Genomic DNA, 17,728 nt, shown 5'->3' with positions numbered 1-17,728 from the left:
GGTTCACAAATACACAAGTTCCATGACCCTAGTTCAAATACATTTTGAGCTATGTGGGACACAAATTGAAAATTGCAAATTTTTACCAAGTCAAGGGCAATATCTCTGACAAAACAGAATTATTCTACAAGCAAAACACCAGGTGCACAACTTCATATACTGATCAATATTCCTGTAAAGTTTCATGACCCTAGGTCAAATACTTTTTGAGCTTTGCAGGACACAAATTACACATTGCAAATTTCAAGTCAAGGGCAATAACTATACAAATACTGAATAAATCCACAAGCAAACCCCCGATGCAGAACTACACATGCTGACCAACATTCCTGCTAAGTTTCAAGACTCTAGTTTAATACTTTTTGAGCTATGCATGACACAATTTGAAAATTGCAAATTTTCACTAAATCAAGGGCAGTAACTTAACTTTACTTTATGTAAAGCTGATGAGCCCCAATATGGGGCCCTTTTTGACCCTAGGGGCATAATTTGAACAATCTTTGTAGAGGCCCACTTGGTGATGTTACATTTCAAATATCAAAGCTCTAGGCCTTGTGGTTTTTGACAAGAAGATTTTCACTATATAACTTTATATTAAACTGATAAGCCCCCTTGCAGGGCCCCTTTTCATTCTAGGTGCATAATTTGAACAATCTTTGTAGAAGACCACTAGATCATGTTACATTCTAAATATCAAGGCTCTACACCTTCTGGTTTTTGACAAGCAGATTTTAGAATTTTGTTAAAAAAGACTCTTTTGGTTGCCATATCAACCGAGGAATTTAATTCTTTTAACAACTTTGGTAGAGCTTCATGCAAGAAACATGCCGGCCAAGTTTCATAAAATTTGGCAAAGCGGTATTGGAGAAGTCATTTGAAGAAAAAAATAACGCACAAACGGACTGACTCACTGACGACAGACAACATGGTGTCCCAAAAGCTCACCTTGTCACTTTGTGACAGGTGAGCTAATAAATCCACAAGTGAAACTGAAGCTGCACAATTTCACATGCTGACCAACATTTCTGTAAAGTTTCAGGACTCTATGTCAAACACTTTTTGAGCTATGTGCAATACAAGTTGAAAATTGCAAATTTTTACTAAGTCAAGGGCATTAACTCTACAAATACTGAATAAATCCATATGCAAAGCCAGTAGCACAACTTCACATGCTTACTAACATTCCTGTAAAGTTTCATGATCTAGGTCAAATACTTTTTGAGCTACATGCGACACAACGTGAGAATGGACGGACGGACATTCTTTCTGAGTTGACATTATGGGGTTTTTTCTTTCATTTTCTATGTTGTGGGGGGCACAAAAATGTAGTGTTACCTATTGTTCTCCTAGTCACACAAGTATCTCTGTGTCTGTATGAAAGGGCGGATGTTCAAGGGCATCCCTAAAGTGGGGACACAAAAAATGTAACAATACATAGTTAACAACTTTGTACCTGCTAAAATGGCTTTATGAGCCTGAAATTCTCTACCTCCTACACATAATGTAACATCACTAAAAGAAGTTCTTTCATACAGACTGCCCATATCTTCACTAAGACGACACTCTGGCACTTTGACTGGTGTACAGTTAGACTGGCCCGATACATTCACTGTGTCTCCAACAACACTAACCTGTAACACAAAAATTTACAAAAATAATATATTTTGGTATGAACAAATCAATTTATGTAAGCATATAGTAAACAGATAATCAATTACTCAAATTGTTTCCTATGTATAAACAAGAGGGCCATGATGACCCTTATATCTATTACCTGATTAAGAAGGCTCAATCCTATTTCATTTGGGCTGTGTGACCTAGTTTTTGACCACAGACGACCCATATTTAAACTTGACCTAGAAATCACCAAAACAACCTTTCTGACCAATTTTCAAGTTACTTGGATCACAACAGTAGCCTCTAAGGTGTAAACAAGGTTTTCCAATATTTAGGCTGTGTGACCTAGTTTTTGACCACAGATGATCCATATTCGAACTTGACAAAGAAATCATGATTTCAATGATCTTGTTGACCAATTTCCAGGATATTTGGTTCAAAACAAAAGACTCTACAGTGTTAGCAAGGGTTTTCTATATTTGGGCTGTGTGACCTAGTTTTTGACCCCAGATGACTAATATTCAAACTTGACCTAGAAATCAATAAAACAACCTATTGACCAATTTCCAGGATATTTGGATCAAAACAGTAGCCTCTAGAGCGTCAGCTAGATTTTTCAATATTTGGCTGTGTTACCTAGTTTTTCACCCCAGTTGACCCATATTCAAGCTGGACCTAGAAATCATCAAAACAACCTTTCTGGCCACTTCACAGGATATTGGGATCAAAACAATAGCCTCTAGAGTGTTAACAAGATTTTTCTATTTTTAGCTCCTGTAACCTAGTTACTCATTCAAGCAATTATATAGACAAGCATCCTGACCAATCTAAATTTCAAGTCTGTAGGTCAAAAAACAAGGTTAAATGATATAAAAAATATCAAAATTCGGTCCACTGATATCAAAATTCAATTCAGCATTTGGTTCAAATTTCATGTCTTTACGTCAAACTGCCAGAAAGTAGGTCAAATGATATCAAAAGTAGGTCAGCTGCTATCAAAAATAAATTCAGCATCAGTAATTACACCCCTGGTCCAAAGTTCAAGTCTATATTAATGCTCACCATGACAATGAAAAAGTAATATTGTAAACAGTATAAAGAAAAGCAGATAGAAAATCTAAATCTTAAACTGATATCGCAAAGTTTTTACCATACTGTATACATAAAAGGAAAATCAATGTTCCCCGGGGCAGGGCCAATTTTGACAGGAGGGCTATAATTTGAAAAAAAATTGTAGAGGTCCAAGAGCATCAGATTTATGATATAAAACCATAAACAAGTTGTGTTACAGGGTCTTGACATAGGACATGACTGCAGTTTAAATTGCATTACAGAAGTTACACAATGTAATTACATGTATTACAGGATAATTACAACTTACCGATAGCTTTGTCTATTTAGCAATTAAAAATGTGTATTCCTGCATTCACTTTGGTAAATTATAGTATTTACAACTACAGCTATTTGCTTGTTAATACATTTAAGAAATACAGTGATTAATATCAAATGAGGTGGTGGTGGTGGGGTGTGTTGTTTTCACTCCGGATCACAGCAGTAAGCCACATTGAATTCACCAGAGCACAGTTCAACCACCGCATCGTTCCTGGGCAGGCTGTCAAGCAGTTTACAAGTACTAGTTGCCTTCACTTTCGCAAAGAACTGAAACTTCTGTACATGCCAGAGCAGAGGTATGAATGACCGTAGAAAGGATTTCATGATCAATCACAATGAAAGTGACCTGCGCCGTCCGGGAATCGATCCAGGGTCGCCGGATCCACAGTCCAACGCGCTACCTATTGAGCTAACCGGACACAGGGCTCTACAAATTTTTTTGGAATAGAGTTGTCCAGGACAATTGACCTAGCAAAATAGAGTTGTCCCAAAATTGACCACAAGTGTCCAAGTATTGGTAAATGTTCAGTATGCGTAATATGTAAGAAGAAGTAAAAACAATTAATTTTTTAATATTTTTAAGTTACATTTTGTTTTTCATTTAGTATAAAATAGAACATTTTGTTTCAACTGAAATAGTTTTGATTGTTCAGCACTCATCCCAGGTACCTTTCAGCACTGTTCAAGTTCAATAGCCTGTGTAGGCCTATATGTTTTCTTTCAGTTTTATTTTTTTTCCTGAATTTTTATCCTTAATCTTGAAAATTTTAGTAAAATTATTCTAACATGAATCTAGTTAGCCATAGCCTCTCTCAGTTTCCACATTTCACATTGGACATGGTAAATAAGACAAGAGGGCCATGATGGCCCTAGATCGCTCACCTGACTTATCAAACTCATCCAAACAATTACCTAGACAAGCATTCTGACCAAGTCTCATGACAGGTGAGTCAAAAATGTGACCACTACAGTGTTAACAAGGATTATCCATATTTGAGCAGTGCGACCTAGTTTTTTACCCAGGTGACACATATTCAAACTTGACCTAGAAATCATCAAAACAAACTTTCAGACCAATTTCCAGGATACTTGGATCAAAACAGTAGCAACTAGAGTGTTAACAAGATTTTTCTATTTTTAGCTCCGGTGACCTAGTTTCACATGCGATTTCGAACTCATCCAAGCAATTACCTAGACAAGCATCCTGACCAAGTTTGATGATAATTGAGTCGAAAATGTGACCACTAGAATGTTAACAAGGTTTTTCCATATTTGGGCGGTGTGACCTAGTTTTTCATCCAAGATGACCCATGTTCGATCTTGACTTCAGGGACTGCGTTCAGGGCGAAGTCAGGCGAAAACTTCGCCGTAAATATTTTCACTTCGCCCTATATGATCTGAAAAGCGAAATTCTAGTCGCCCTAAAATCTCTATGAAATGTCTGACATGTATATTTCTCCACTCACTTCTCCCTAAATTTTCAGTCCAAGGTAGTCCCTGGACTTAGAAATCATCAAAACAAACTTTCAGACCAATTAACAGAATATTTGGATCACAACAGTAGCCACTAGAGTGTTAACAAGATTTTTCTATTTTTAGCTCTTGTGACCTAGTTTTTCATCCGAGATGTCCCATGTTCGATTTATTCCCAGCAATGACCTAGACAACTTTCTTGACCAAGTTTGATGACAATTGAGTCAAAATTGTGACCACTAGAGTGTTAACAAGGTTTTTCTATTTTTAGCTCCTGTGACCTAGTTTTTCATCCGAGATGACCCATGTTCGAACTCATCCGAGCTATCACCTAAACAAGCATCTTTATCAAGTTTGATGATGATTGATGCAAAAATGTGACCGCTAGAGTTTTAACAAGGTTTTTCTATTTTTAGCTCCGGTGACCTACTTTTTCATCCGAGATGACCCATGTTCGAACTCATTCGAGCTATCAACTAGATAAGCATCCTGACCAAGTTTAATGATGATTGATGCAAAAATGTGACCGCTAGAGTGTTAACAAGGTTTTTCTATTTATAGCTCCGGTGACCTAGTTTTTCATCTGAGATGATCCATATTCGAACTCATCCGAGCTATTATCTAAACAAGCATACTGACAAAGTTTGATGATGATTGGGTAAAAAATGTGACCACTAGAGTGTTCACAAGGTTTTTCTATTTTTAGCTCCTGTGACCTAGTTTTTCATCAGAGATGACCCATGTTCAAACTCATCCAAGCAATTGATTAGACAAGCATTCTGACCAAGTTTGATGATGATTGGTTCAAAAATGTGACCACTAGAGTGTTCACAAGGTTTTTCTATATATAGCTCCTGTGACCTACTTTTTCATGACCCATGTTTGTACTCATCCGAGCTATCACCTAGACAAACATCCAAACCAAGTTTGATGATGATTGGGTCAAAAATGTGACCTCTAGAGTGTTCACAAGGTTTTTCTATTTTTAGCTCTTTTGACCTAGTTTTCCATCTGAAATGACCCAGTTTCGAACTCATCCGAGCAATTGACTAAACAAGCATCCTGACAAAGTTTGATGATGATTGAGTCATAAGTGTGACCACTAGTGTGTTCACAAGCAATTGTGGACGTACCACGGACGACGGACATTCACCGATCCTAATAGCTCACCCTGAGCAAGCTCAGGTGAGCTAAAAAAGACAGTCATTATTACCCGGTAGGGAAATATAAAATATGATAGTGAATTAGACTATTCAAATACTTACAAATCTCATCATTATTTATCTTAACATTGTCAAAAGTCCTTTTGATTCATAAGTAATAAAAGATTTTTAATATTTCTACTTGCTGCAGAGCTTTAAACTGATTAAAACTGCCTCACGATTTATATCAAAAAAATCGGCATCGCGAAAATATGTGACAAATGAAAATTTTTCTGTTTTCCTCTTAAATTATACTATTTTTTTAAGGTTTAAGGTCTCTATGTCAAATCCTTTTGAGTTACATGTGACACAAGTTTGAAAATTGCAAAAATTTTCTAAGTCAAGGGAAATAACTCTAAAAAAACTAAATAAATCCAGACGAAAGTACCCAGGTGCACAACTACACATGCTGATCAATATTCCTGTAAAGTTTCATAACTCTATGTCAAATCCTTTTTGAGTTACATGCGACACAAGTTGAAAATTGCAAAATTTTACTAAGTCAAGGGCAATAACTCTAAAACTAGAAATGTGTCCATAGGACACGGATGCCCCCACACGCCACTGTTCTGTCAATCTTATGACTCTAGGTCAAATATTTTTTGGACTACATGTGCCACAAGTTGAAAACTAAAAATCAACAAAGGGCCATAATTCTGTTAAATTTGGTCGCAGCAAAAATTCCTTCCTTTACTACCATCTACACATTAAGGTTGTTAATCCCTGGAAGTTTAAGCAAAATCTGCCATCCGGTTTAAGAGGAGTTGCGTTCACAAAATTTCTACATAGTATATAATGAAAAAATCAACAAAGGGCCATAATTCTGTTAAATTTGGTCGCAGCGAAAATTCCTTCCTTTACTACCATCTACACATTAAGGTTGTTCATCCCTGTAAGTTTAAGCAAAATCTGCCATCCGGTTTAAGAGGAGTTGCATTCACAAAATTTCTACATAGTATATAGTGAAAAAATCAACAAAGGGCCATAATTCTCTTAAATTTGGTCGCAGCAAAAATTCCTTCCTTTACTACCATCTACATATTAAGGTTGTTCATCCCTGGAAGTTTAAGCAAAATCTGCCATCCGGTTTAAGAGGAGTTGCATTCACAAAATTTCTACATAGTATATAGTGAAAAAATCAACAAAGGGCCATAATTCTGTAAAATTTGGTCACAACGAAAATTCCTTCCTTTACTACCATCTACACATTAAGGTTGTTCATCCCTGTAAGTTTAAGCAAAATCTGCCATCCGGTTTAAAAGGAGTTGCGTTCACAAAATTTCTACATAGTATATAGTGAAAAAATCAACAAAGGGCCATAATTCTCTTAAATTTGGTCGCAGCAAAAATTCCTTCCTTTACTACCATCTACACATTAAGGTTGTTCATCCCTGTAAGTTTAAGCAAAATCTGCCATCCGGTTTAAGAGGAGTTGCGTTCACAAAATTTCTACATAGTATCTAGTGAAAAAATCAACAAAGGGCCATAATTCTGTTAAATTTGGTCGCAGCGAAAATTCCTTCCTTTACTACCATCTACACATTAAGGTTGTTCATCCCTGTAAGTTTAAGCAAAATCTGCCATCCGGTTTAAGAGGAGTTGCGTTCACAAGATTTCGGGACGTACGGACGGACTGACGGACGGACAAGTGCAACGCTATATGCTCCCACATTGTGGGGGCATAAAAACTAAATCATTACGTTGCTCCGTCCGTGAATTTGACGTTGTTTTGCAACACAAAATTTACGCACCTTCATTGCCTATAATTGTCGTAAGCAAGCTGTTTATTTGCGTATGACATCATAAGTTACACTAAATATCATGTAATAGTATCCTATGATGTCACAAAATTAAAACGAGAGTTTGCGTAAAATTACAACTTTTAGCAACTTATTATTCGAGTAGCTGTCGTCATGAAATCAAAGTGCTCTGTGATTCGTTGATCATGTTGCCATGGTGATCGGCCCGTTGCGAATATTTCTTTTATCATGTTTATTAATTTAGAAATATGTAGCATATAAATATTTTAGCAAAATATTCAATTATCATATTGATATGACTGCTTATAATAGATTTATAGCCTTGTCTACAAACTTTACGGACAGCCCTCGTATTTTTTTCCCATTAGATATTTAACATAGGATAAAATACATTTTGGATATAATATACAAGTACATATATACCTCACAGAATATGGTTAATTTATCATCTGGGAGAAGTCCATTGACATCATCCATTAAAAAATCACGCCGTATAAACTTCTTGAAACCCCAGTCTTTGCCTTGAACAAATCTATATGCTCTTTGGCTTTCTGCAACAATAAATATCATATATTTGATACATAGTAAGAACATAAACTCCAAATACCAACAATTTATTTATAAATCATGTTTTAGTTACATAAATTTCACTTTAATTCTCATCTTTTACTGACCTAAAGTTCACTTTAATTCCTGTATTTTCATGAATATCAGTATATTTTCACAGTAGAAAGTGGTGTTTCATTTTTGAAAATAAATAAATGCTTAAAGTGACATTAAGCTCATCCAAGGGTATATAGTGAGTGAGCGGGTGAAGATCATAATAAGTTTTCAGTTTGCCATTATTCCTTTTAATTTAATAATTCAGTTTGCATTAACAATAAATAACGAAAAGATCCAACCGAAATTTCTGTTAATATCCATTAGAATTTACCTTAACACTTAGTTTATAAAAATAGTGGGGCAGTCTTTTTAAATTCTAGGCAGATTTATAATTTCATACTAAACATTTTCCAATATTAACTGTTGGTCAAACACCATTTTGACAATCAATCTTTTGAAATATAAAGTCAATTCAGCTCAACTTGACTATAAAAATATGAGCATAATGTCACTTTAATATAACATCTGTAGAGGTCAACAAGGCACCCATAGAGATGTGTCAAATATGACCCCAGAGAATTTTTGTAGAGGACTGTAAGGTCAAGCCATATAACTAATATAAGGTCTGAGTATTGTAGAATTAAAAGATATATATTTATTTTAAAGTCTATTTATAGCACCTGTAACCTTAACTTAAGCATCATCTTTTTGTAGAGGGCCACAGAAGAATAATTTGTGCGAAGATTGATCAAAACATTGGCAAGAATTTGGCAAGACATTACAAGGTTTTTTTTGTACAATTTTATAACAGATAATCAGTTATATTACTGATAAAAAAACTTTTCAAAAACTTGACAAAAAATTCCAATAAGAAGCTCAACAAGAGCCACCGCCGGGCAGGGGACTTTTTACTTTTTCTAAAAGCAAACAAGGAAATGTTTCTTTCCTTTTTATAAATTTAATTGGTCTGTCTTGTCAAATTAGTTTTGTCAAAGTATGAATCCTTTCCATATATATCCGCATGTGTATTACAGAAGAAAAAGCAAGAACGTGTTTGTTAAACACAAATGCCCCCGGCTCAGATTCTTGTCAGTAACAATAATTAAAATAAAGGCTGTATGGGCAAAAGTGTAAAAAATCTATTTTTAGCACTGGTGACCTTGACCCAACTGACCCCTAACTCCATCCAAAGGAAGAATATCATGCAACTTATTTTCCTACCAAATATGAAATAAATCTGTCAATATATAAAGGCTGTATGGACAAAAGTGTAAAATTCTATTTTAAGCACTGCTGACCTTGACCCAACTGACCCCTAACTCCATCCAAAGGAAGAATATCATGTAAGTTATCTTCCTACCAATTTTAATACAAATATGTCAATAAATAAAGGCTGTATGAGCAAAAGTGTAAAAATCTATTTTTAGCACTGTTGACCTTGACCCAACTGACCCCTACCTCCATCCAAATGAGAATACCTCAATTTTATGTTCCTACAAAATATACAAGACATCTGTCGATAGAATAAGGTTAATACACCTGTAAAAGTGTAAAAAATCTATTTTTGACATTGGTGACCTTGACCCAAATGACCCCTTACTAAAGGAAAAGGAAGAGGACCTCCCTTGGTATGACTATTATAAACATGAAAGACATTAACTTAAAAATAAAGGCTGTATGAGCAGAAATGTTTAGATTTATTTTTTTACACAAGTGACCTTGACCTAGAGACGCCTAACGCCACAAAAAATTAGAGGACCGTTAAAGGTATCCACCTACCAAATATGAAAGAAATCATTAAATAAATTAAGTAATTAGGTGAAATTTTTTGATAAATCCAACTTGGCAGAATAGGTTAACCATACAAGGCCCTATTTTCAGTGATAAAAAGGGAAATTACTGGGAAAATGGATGGCACATTATATAACTTGACAATATCATGTACATTGTATTGATAAGTAAGTGTGAAAATTATTAAGCCATTAGTTCAGATAGAACATAAGATATTTCCAACTTGCCGGTTAAGGTTAACCATTATTCATTTTTAAGTGCTGAAAAGGGCCATAACTTGGTGCAAATGGAAGCCATAGTTATGTAACTTGCCCAGATCATATACTTTGTATGGATTAGTAAGTGTGTAAATTATGAAGCCAGTGGTACAGGTAGAACTTAAGAAAAATCCAACTTGCCGTTCTAGGTTAACCTCATATGGACAGACGGACAGACGTTCCAACATTTTGGGTTTATAGGGGCTATTTTCTTTGTTATTTTCTTTGTTTTCTTAAGGGCTACTAGCCCATAAACCCTTTGATCACGGAATGAACATATTGTTCTCTTATGTTCTCTTTACTGTTATATAGCCCCTAAACCCAAAATGTTTGCTTGGACAGACGGATGGACGGTTCAATTACTATATGCCTGGGGGCATAAAAAGAAAAATATATATATACCAGCATTTATATATATACGCATTTGTATATATATATATATATATATATACGCATTTATATATATTATATATATACACACACGCATTTATATATATACGCATTTGTATATATTACATATATATCCTTTCGACGGCCATCCGCTATACCCGTAGGACGGCCAAAGCGTAAGAAAACGTATCGAATTTTTACATTTCTGAAAGCCAATCTTATATTACGACAGACGTCTATAGCGTAGTTAAACGTATCAAAAATATACCTTCCTAGAAACCGTAGCGTAAATCAGCGTAAAACTTGAATTTTGTTTCATGCAACCCCGTAAAAACCTTGTTTTCGTACATTCTGTTTTTTTTTAATGTGTTTATGAAAATCGAAATATTACGCTATGGCTGTTCAACTGCATACGATAAACAAAAAAGCCATACCGTATAACACTGTTAATATTACGTTCAACTGCAATAAACATACTCACAATCCTTGTTTTTTAAAACAAGTTCTGAATGTTTTAAAACGGTAAATTTTACGTTATTTACCTATATAGCCCATTAGAATACCATGTTGAGTAAAAACGTCCACAACGTTTTTAAACGTAATTATTGAAAATCAATGAAAATCAATTTTTCTCAGGAAGGGTGATTGATACTATCCTTTTCAACGTGAATTTTGTAAGTTCAACTCATTTTTGTTTCAAATAAGAGAACTGCTTACAGAAACTCCGTTTGATGTATCAATAAATGCATTTTAAAATATTATACCATTTAGAAGATTTTCTTCAATTAATTTGGATATCGATTTGATTACCACATTAATTAAAAAGTGTACTGTATATATAAACATTTACTATATCTGTCAATAAAGGGCACTATACAATTAACATATTTGGTATTTTTATTTGAACAACATTTAACAGAATGAAATAAATGAATAAATAAAGGTAAACTTCAAGAATTTAGTCATTTAAAACTAAATTTTGGTGGCCTTCCTACGACAAACAGTAGTGGCTTTCAGGAAGCTTAAATTTTATACCAGTTTATTACGTTATAGCCTTCTTGTGACTATAGCGCCCGGCTTTTGAGAAGTCGATTTTCGGTATGTTTTATTACGCTATGGCCGTCGAAAGGATATATATAAAAATGAGAATATATATATACACACAAACACACATTATATATAAGCAATATATTTATATATATTCATATATACATACACACCAATAAATATATATGGTCATTTAATACACAAATCAGTGAAAATTAAGTAATTTAACCTTCAAGGTCATAAAAGAGCCCAAGTCAATTTGAGTTTGATAAAATTTTAATATCAAGGTCTTGTCCTTAACCTTTTCCCTGATATAGACATGTTGTGACGGCTTTTTGCCCCCCCCCCCCCCTCATGAGGCCTCAAACAGTGAAAAAATGCCATATTTAAGCCCCAAACACTGTTTTTCATTTTCATTATCGGCGCCACCCCCCATCCAAATGTTACATCAGGGGGTTGCCAGAAGAGGGGATGTGCCCCCTTCTGTTTCGGGGGTTTGAAGGGGGGGCGGTAGTCCCCCTCATCGCCAAGAAAATTTTGGACATGTGACAGGCTAAAAATGGCCTCAGGTTGATCTTAGGGTAACTAGTAACCGACACTGAAAAGCCTATTACTCTATCTCAATTCTTTGAGAAGTTGCAGCACTTTGAAATCAGTTTTGATGGAAAAAAACAATGCAAAATAGTGATTTTTGGCAATTTTAAGACGTCCCCCAATTGCCATGGTAACAGGAAATTTAGGATTGAGCATGCTGTTTAAGAGGCTATGGTCTAGTCAACATTTGTGCCAAGTTTCATCAGAATTGAAGCATTTTTCATAGTTTCATAGCAGTTTGAACTTGTTACAGGCGGCTTTTCAATGAAAACCGCCATTTTTCGCAATATGCTCATGGGGTAAAAGGTTAAGAATGTTCTGTTATAATATGAAGTCAATCCATTCAATAAAAGCAAAGTTACAGCCAGTTACAGCCAAAACAAGAACGTGTTTGTTAAACACAAATGCCCCTGGCTCAGAATCTTGTCAGTAGCAATATTTCAAAAAATGTTTACCCATTCACTCAGTTATGGACAGAAAAATTGCCAAAAAATTGTAAACACAAGTTATATAGCTTGACAAAGTCATGGCATTTTGTAATTGTGAAAAATATAAGTTAATATAAGTTGCCAAGTCATTGCTCTGACTTGTGAAGTTGAAAAATATTCAACTTCATGCAAGTTATCTTCCTACCAAATATGAAATACATCTGTCATTAAATAAAGGCTGTATGGGCAAAAGTGTAAAAATCTATTTTGAGCACTGGTGACCTTAACCAAACTGACCCCTAACTCTATCCAAAAGAAGAATACCATGTAAGTTATCTTCCTAGCAAATATGAAATACATCTGTCAATAAATAAAGGCTGAATGGGCAAAAGTGTAAAAATCTATTTTTAGCACTGGTGACCTTAACCAAACTGACCCCCAACTCTATCCAAAAGAAGAATTTTTAGCACAAGTAACCTTGACCTACTGATCCCTACCCCAATCAAAAGGATGAATACCATGCAAGTTATCTTCCTACCAAATATAAAATATATCTGTCAATAAATAAAGGCTGTATGAGCAAAAGTTTAAAAATCTATTTTTAGCACTGGTGACCTTGACCCAACTGACCACTAACTCCATCAAAGTTTATGTTTCTATCAATTTAAATAACATCTGTCTATAGAATAAGGTCAATACACCTGTAACAAGAAACATGGCAATGCCATGAAACCAGGTTTTCAATTATCACCATTGTAGAAAAATATGTTGTATTTGAAATACAAATACAAGCAACAAACAATTTAACTATGTGCAATGTAAAACATGAATAATGTAGGAGGAATTGCCACAGAGGAAGTGTTCACTATAATTATATTCTGTATAAGGAAAAAAAACAAAGGGCCATAATTAAACAAAAAAATATTCAATCACAAAACCCCTACAATAAGCACCAGGGCACTGGATGACAAAGCTACTGTGAATGTTTGAACAAAATCCGTTGAGAAATGTAGGAGTTCAGCACAGAAGAATTTAATCACTATATATTCTGTATAAGGAAAAAAAAACAAAGGGCCATAATTAGGTCAAATATTATCCAATCACAAAACCCCGATAATGTGGGCCAGGGCACTTCATAACAAAGCTTCTGTGAAAGTTTGGTCAAAATCTGTTGAGAAATGTAAGAGAAGTTGCGCATGGTAAAAATTGTTCACTATATAATCTGTATAAGGAAAAAAAACAAAGGGCCATAATTAGGTCAAATATTATACAATCACAAAACCCTGACAATATGATGACAAAGCCTCTGTGAAAGTTTGGTCAAATTCCATTGAGAAATGTATGAGGAATTGCGCACAGAAAATTGTTCACTTTATATCCTATATTGGGAAGAAAAAACAAAGGGCCATAATTAGGTCAATTATTATCTAATCACAAAACCCCGACCTATATGGTATATAGTGAAAAAATCAACAAAGGGACATAATTCTGTGAAATTTGGTCGCAGCGAAAATTCCTTCCTTTACTACCATCTACACATAAAGGTTGTTCATCCCTGGAAGTTTAAGCAAAATCTGCCATCCAGTTTAAGAGAAATTGCGTTCACAAAATTTCTACATAGTATATAGTGAAACAAGAGCCGGTTGAACCGGGTGATGCTCCCCGAATAGGTTTTGGACACAGGAAGGTATACCTCTTGTTGTGTTAGAGTTATGCCACAGACAAAGTTCAAAGTGTAACAAGAAACATGGCAATGCCACGAAACCAGGTTTTCAATCATCACCATTGTAGATAAATATGTTGTAGTTGAAATACAAATACAAGCAACAAACAATGTAACTATGTGCAATGTAAATCATGAATAATGTAGGAGGAATTGCACACAGAAGAAGAATCCACTATATATTCTGTATAAGGAAAAAAAACAAAGGGCCATAATTAGGTCAAAAATTATCCAATCACAAAACCCCGACAATATGCCCCAGGGCACTTCATGACAAAGCTTCTGTGAAAGTTTGAACAAAATCCGTTGATAAATGTAGGAGGAGTTGCGTACAGAAGAAATTGTTCACTATATATTCTGTATAAGGAAAAAAACAAATGGCCATAATTAGGTCAAATATTATCTAATCACAAAACCCCGACAATATGCGCCAGGGCACTTGATGACAAAGCTTCTGTGAAAGTTTGGTAAAAATCTGTTAAGAAATGTAGGAGTTGCACACAGAAGAAATTGTTCACTATAAATTCTATATAAGGAAAACAAGAGCTGTCGGTAGGACAGCAACGCTCGACTATTAAAAAAAAAACAAAGGGCCATAATTAGGTCAAACATTATCCAATCACAAAACCCCGACAAAAATGGGCCAGGGCACTTGATGAAAAAGGTTCTGTGAAAGTTTGGTCAAAATACGTTGAGAAATGTAGGAGGACTTACGTACAGAAGAAATTGTTCACTATATTTATATTCAGTATAAGGAAAAAAAACAAAGGGCCATAATTAGGTCAAATATTATCTAATCACAAAACCCCGACAACATGCGCCAGGGCACTTGATGACAAAGGTTCTGTGAAAGTTTGGTCAAAATCTGTTGAGAAATGTAGGAGGGGTTGCGCACAGAAGAAATTGTTTACGCCCGCCCGTCCGCCCACCTGTCCGCCCGCCGACATACCTCAATCTAATAACCAGTTTTTTCCTTAAAAACAACCCAAATATTGTGCACAACACATTGTCTCAATATGGTGATCATTTTTGTGAAATAGTTGTAAAATCCGACTTAAATAACGAAGTAATGTGCTGGACATGATTTTGCTGCAAGGTCATGCTGTGACCTTGACCTTCAAGGTAGGGACCCAAATATTGCATGCTGCACGTCGATTCAATATGGTGATCATCTCTGTGAAATCGTTGTTAAATCTGACTTCCAGTAACAAAGTTATGGGCCAGACACGATTTTGCTGCAAGGTCATGCCGTGACCTTGACCTTCAAGGTAGCGACCCAAATGTTGCGCGCGACACAATGTCTTATTGTGGTGATCATTTCTGTGATATAGTTGTAAAATCCTACTTCAAATAATGAAGTTATGTGCCGGACACGATTTTGCTGCAAGGTCATGCTGTGACCTTGACCTTCAAGGTAGCGAGCCAAATGTTGCGCGCGACACGCCATTTTAATATGGCGATCATTTCTGTGAAAAAGTTTAAAAATCTGACTTCAAATAAGGAAGTTATGGGTCGTACACGATTTTGCTGCAAGGTCATGCTGTGACCTTCAAGGCAGCGACCCAAATGTTTAGCTTGACACGTCATCTTAATATGATGATCATTTCTGTGAAATACTTTTTGAATCCAACTTCAAATAGCAAAGTTATGGGCCGGACACGATTTTGCTGCAAGGTCATGCTGTGACCTTGACCTTCAAGGAAGCGACCCAGATGTTGCGCGCGACACATCGTCTCAATATGGTGATCATTTCTGTGAAATAGTTTTAAAATCCGACTTCAAATAACAAAGTTATGGACCGGACACAATTTTGCTGCAAGGTCATGCTGTGACCTTGACCTTCAAGGTAGGGACCCAAATGTTGCGTGCGACACGTCGTCTCAATATAGTGATCATTTCTGTGAAAAAGTTTTAAAATCCGACTTCAAATAACAAAGTAATGGGCCGGACACAATTTTGCTGCAAGGTCATGCTGCGACCTTGACCTTCAAGGTAGTGACCCAAATGTTGCGTGCGACACGTCGTCTCAATATAGTGATCATTTCTGTGAAAAAGTTTTAAAATCCGACTTCAAATAACAAAGTAATGGGCCGGACACAATTTTGCTGCAAGGTCATGCTGCGACCTTGACCTTCAAGGTAGTGACCCAAATCTGACTTCAAATAACAAAGTTATGGGCTGGACACGAATTCGGGATGTACGTACGGACCGACTGACGGACAACCCGACGACTATATGCTCCCCCGAAATTTTTCAGGGAGCATAAAAATCAACAAAGGGCCATAATTCTATGAAATTTGGTCGCAGCGAAAATTCCTTCCTTTACTACCATCTACACATTAAGGTTGTTCATCCCTGGAAGTTTAAGCAAAATCTGCCATCCAGTTTAAGAGGAGTTGCGTTCACAAGATTTCGGGACGTATGGACAGACGTACGGACGGACGGACGGACAAGTGCAACCCTATATGCTCCCACTTTGTGGAGGCAAAAAAATTATGAACCAGGTACAAGTTTGCGGACGGCAACAGCAACGCCGACTATAAAAATACCTCTACTTTTAAAAAAAAAAGTCGAGCTTTTAAAAAACGAAGAGGGCCATGATGGCCCTACTCCCTCACCTGACCCATCAAACTCATCAGAACAATTACCTAGACAAGCATTCTGACCAAGTTTCATGACAGGTGAGTCAAAAATGTGACCACTACAGTATTAACAAGGATTATCCATATTTGAGCAGTGTGACCTAGTTTTTTACCCAGGTGACCCATATTCGAACTTGACCTAGAAATCATCAAAACAAACTTTCAGACCAATTTACAGGATACTTGGATCAAAACAGTAGCCACTTGAGTGAAAACAAGATTTTTCTATTTTTAGCACGGTGACCTAGTTTTTCATGCAAGATGACCCATGTTCGAACTCACCCGAGCAATTACCTAGACAAGCATCCTGACCAAGTTTGATGATAATTGAGTAAAAATGTGACCAAAAATGTGTGAGTGTTAACAAGGTTTTTCCATATTTGGGCGGTGTGACCTAGTTTTCATCAGAGATGACCCATGTTCCAACTTGACCTAGAAATCATCAAAACAAACTTTTAGACCAATTTACAGGATACTTGGATCAAAACAGTAGCCACTGTAGTGTTAACAAGATTTTTCTATTTTTAGCTCCTGTGACCTAGTTATTCATCCGAGATGACCCATGTTCGAACTAATCTGAGCAATTACCTAGGCAAGCATCCTGACCAAGTTTGATGACAATTGAGTCAAAAATGTGACCACTAGAGTTTTAACCAGATTTTTTTATTTTTAGCTCCTGTGACCTAGTTTTTCATTCTGATGACCCATGTTCGAACTCATCCAAGCAATTACCTAGACAAGCATCCTGACCAAGTTTGATGACACTTGAGTCAAAAATGTGACCGCTAGAGTGTTAACAAGGTTTTTCT

The 17,728-nt window shown here is 35.8% G+C and overlaps 1 protein-coding gene across 1 annotated transcript in view; it reads right to left on the bottom strand.

Moving 5' to 3' along the window:
• The window catches only part of LOC132745159 (speckle-type POZ protein B-like), an 85,407-nt gene that overhangs the window by 35,110 nt on the left and 32,569 nt on the right, over positions 1 to 17,728 (bottom strand). Inside the window, exons 4-5 of the mRNA XM_060733985.1 lie at positions 7,868 to 7,995; positions 1,447 to 1,631 (exon numbers count right to left, since the gene is read on the bottom strand). Coding sequence (XP_060589968.1) covers positions 1,447 to 1,631; positions 7,868 to 7,995 — 313 coding nt within the window. The remainder of the gene's footprint in view (positions 1 to 1,446; positions 1,632 to 7,867; positions 7,996 to 17,728) is intronic.

Source organism: Ruditapes philippinarum, unplaced genomic scaffold, assembly GCF_026571515.1.
Source record: "Ruditapes philippinarum isolate M1 unplaced genomic scaffold, ASM2657151v2 ctg323_1_1_1_1, whole genome shotgun sequence".
Taxonomy (NCBI): domain Eukaryota; kingdom Metazoa; phylum Mollusca; class Bivalvia; order Venerida; family Veneridae; genus Ruditapes; species Ruditapes philippinarum.
The sequence above is the reverse complement of the archived record's forward strand: the minus strand, read 5'-3'. Positions and strand labels throughout refer to the sequence as shown.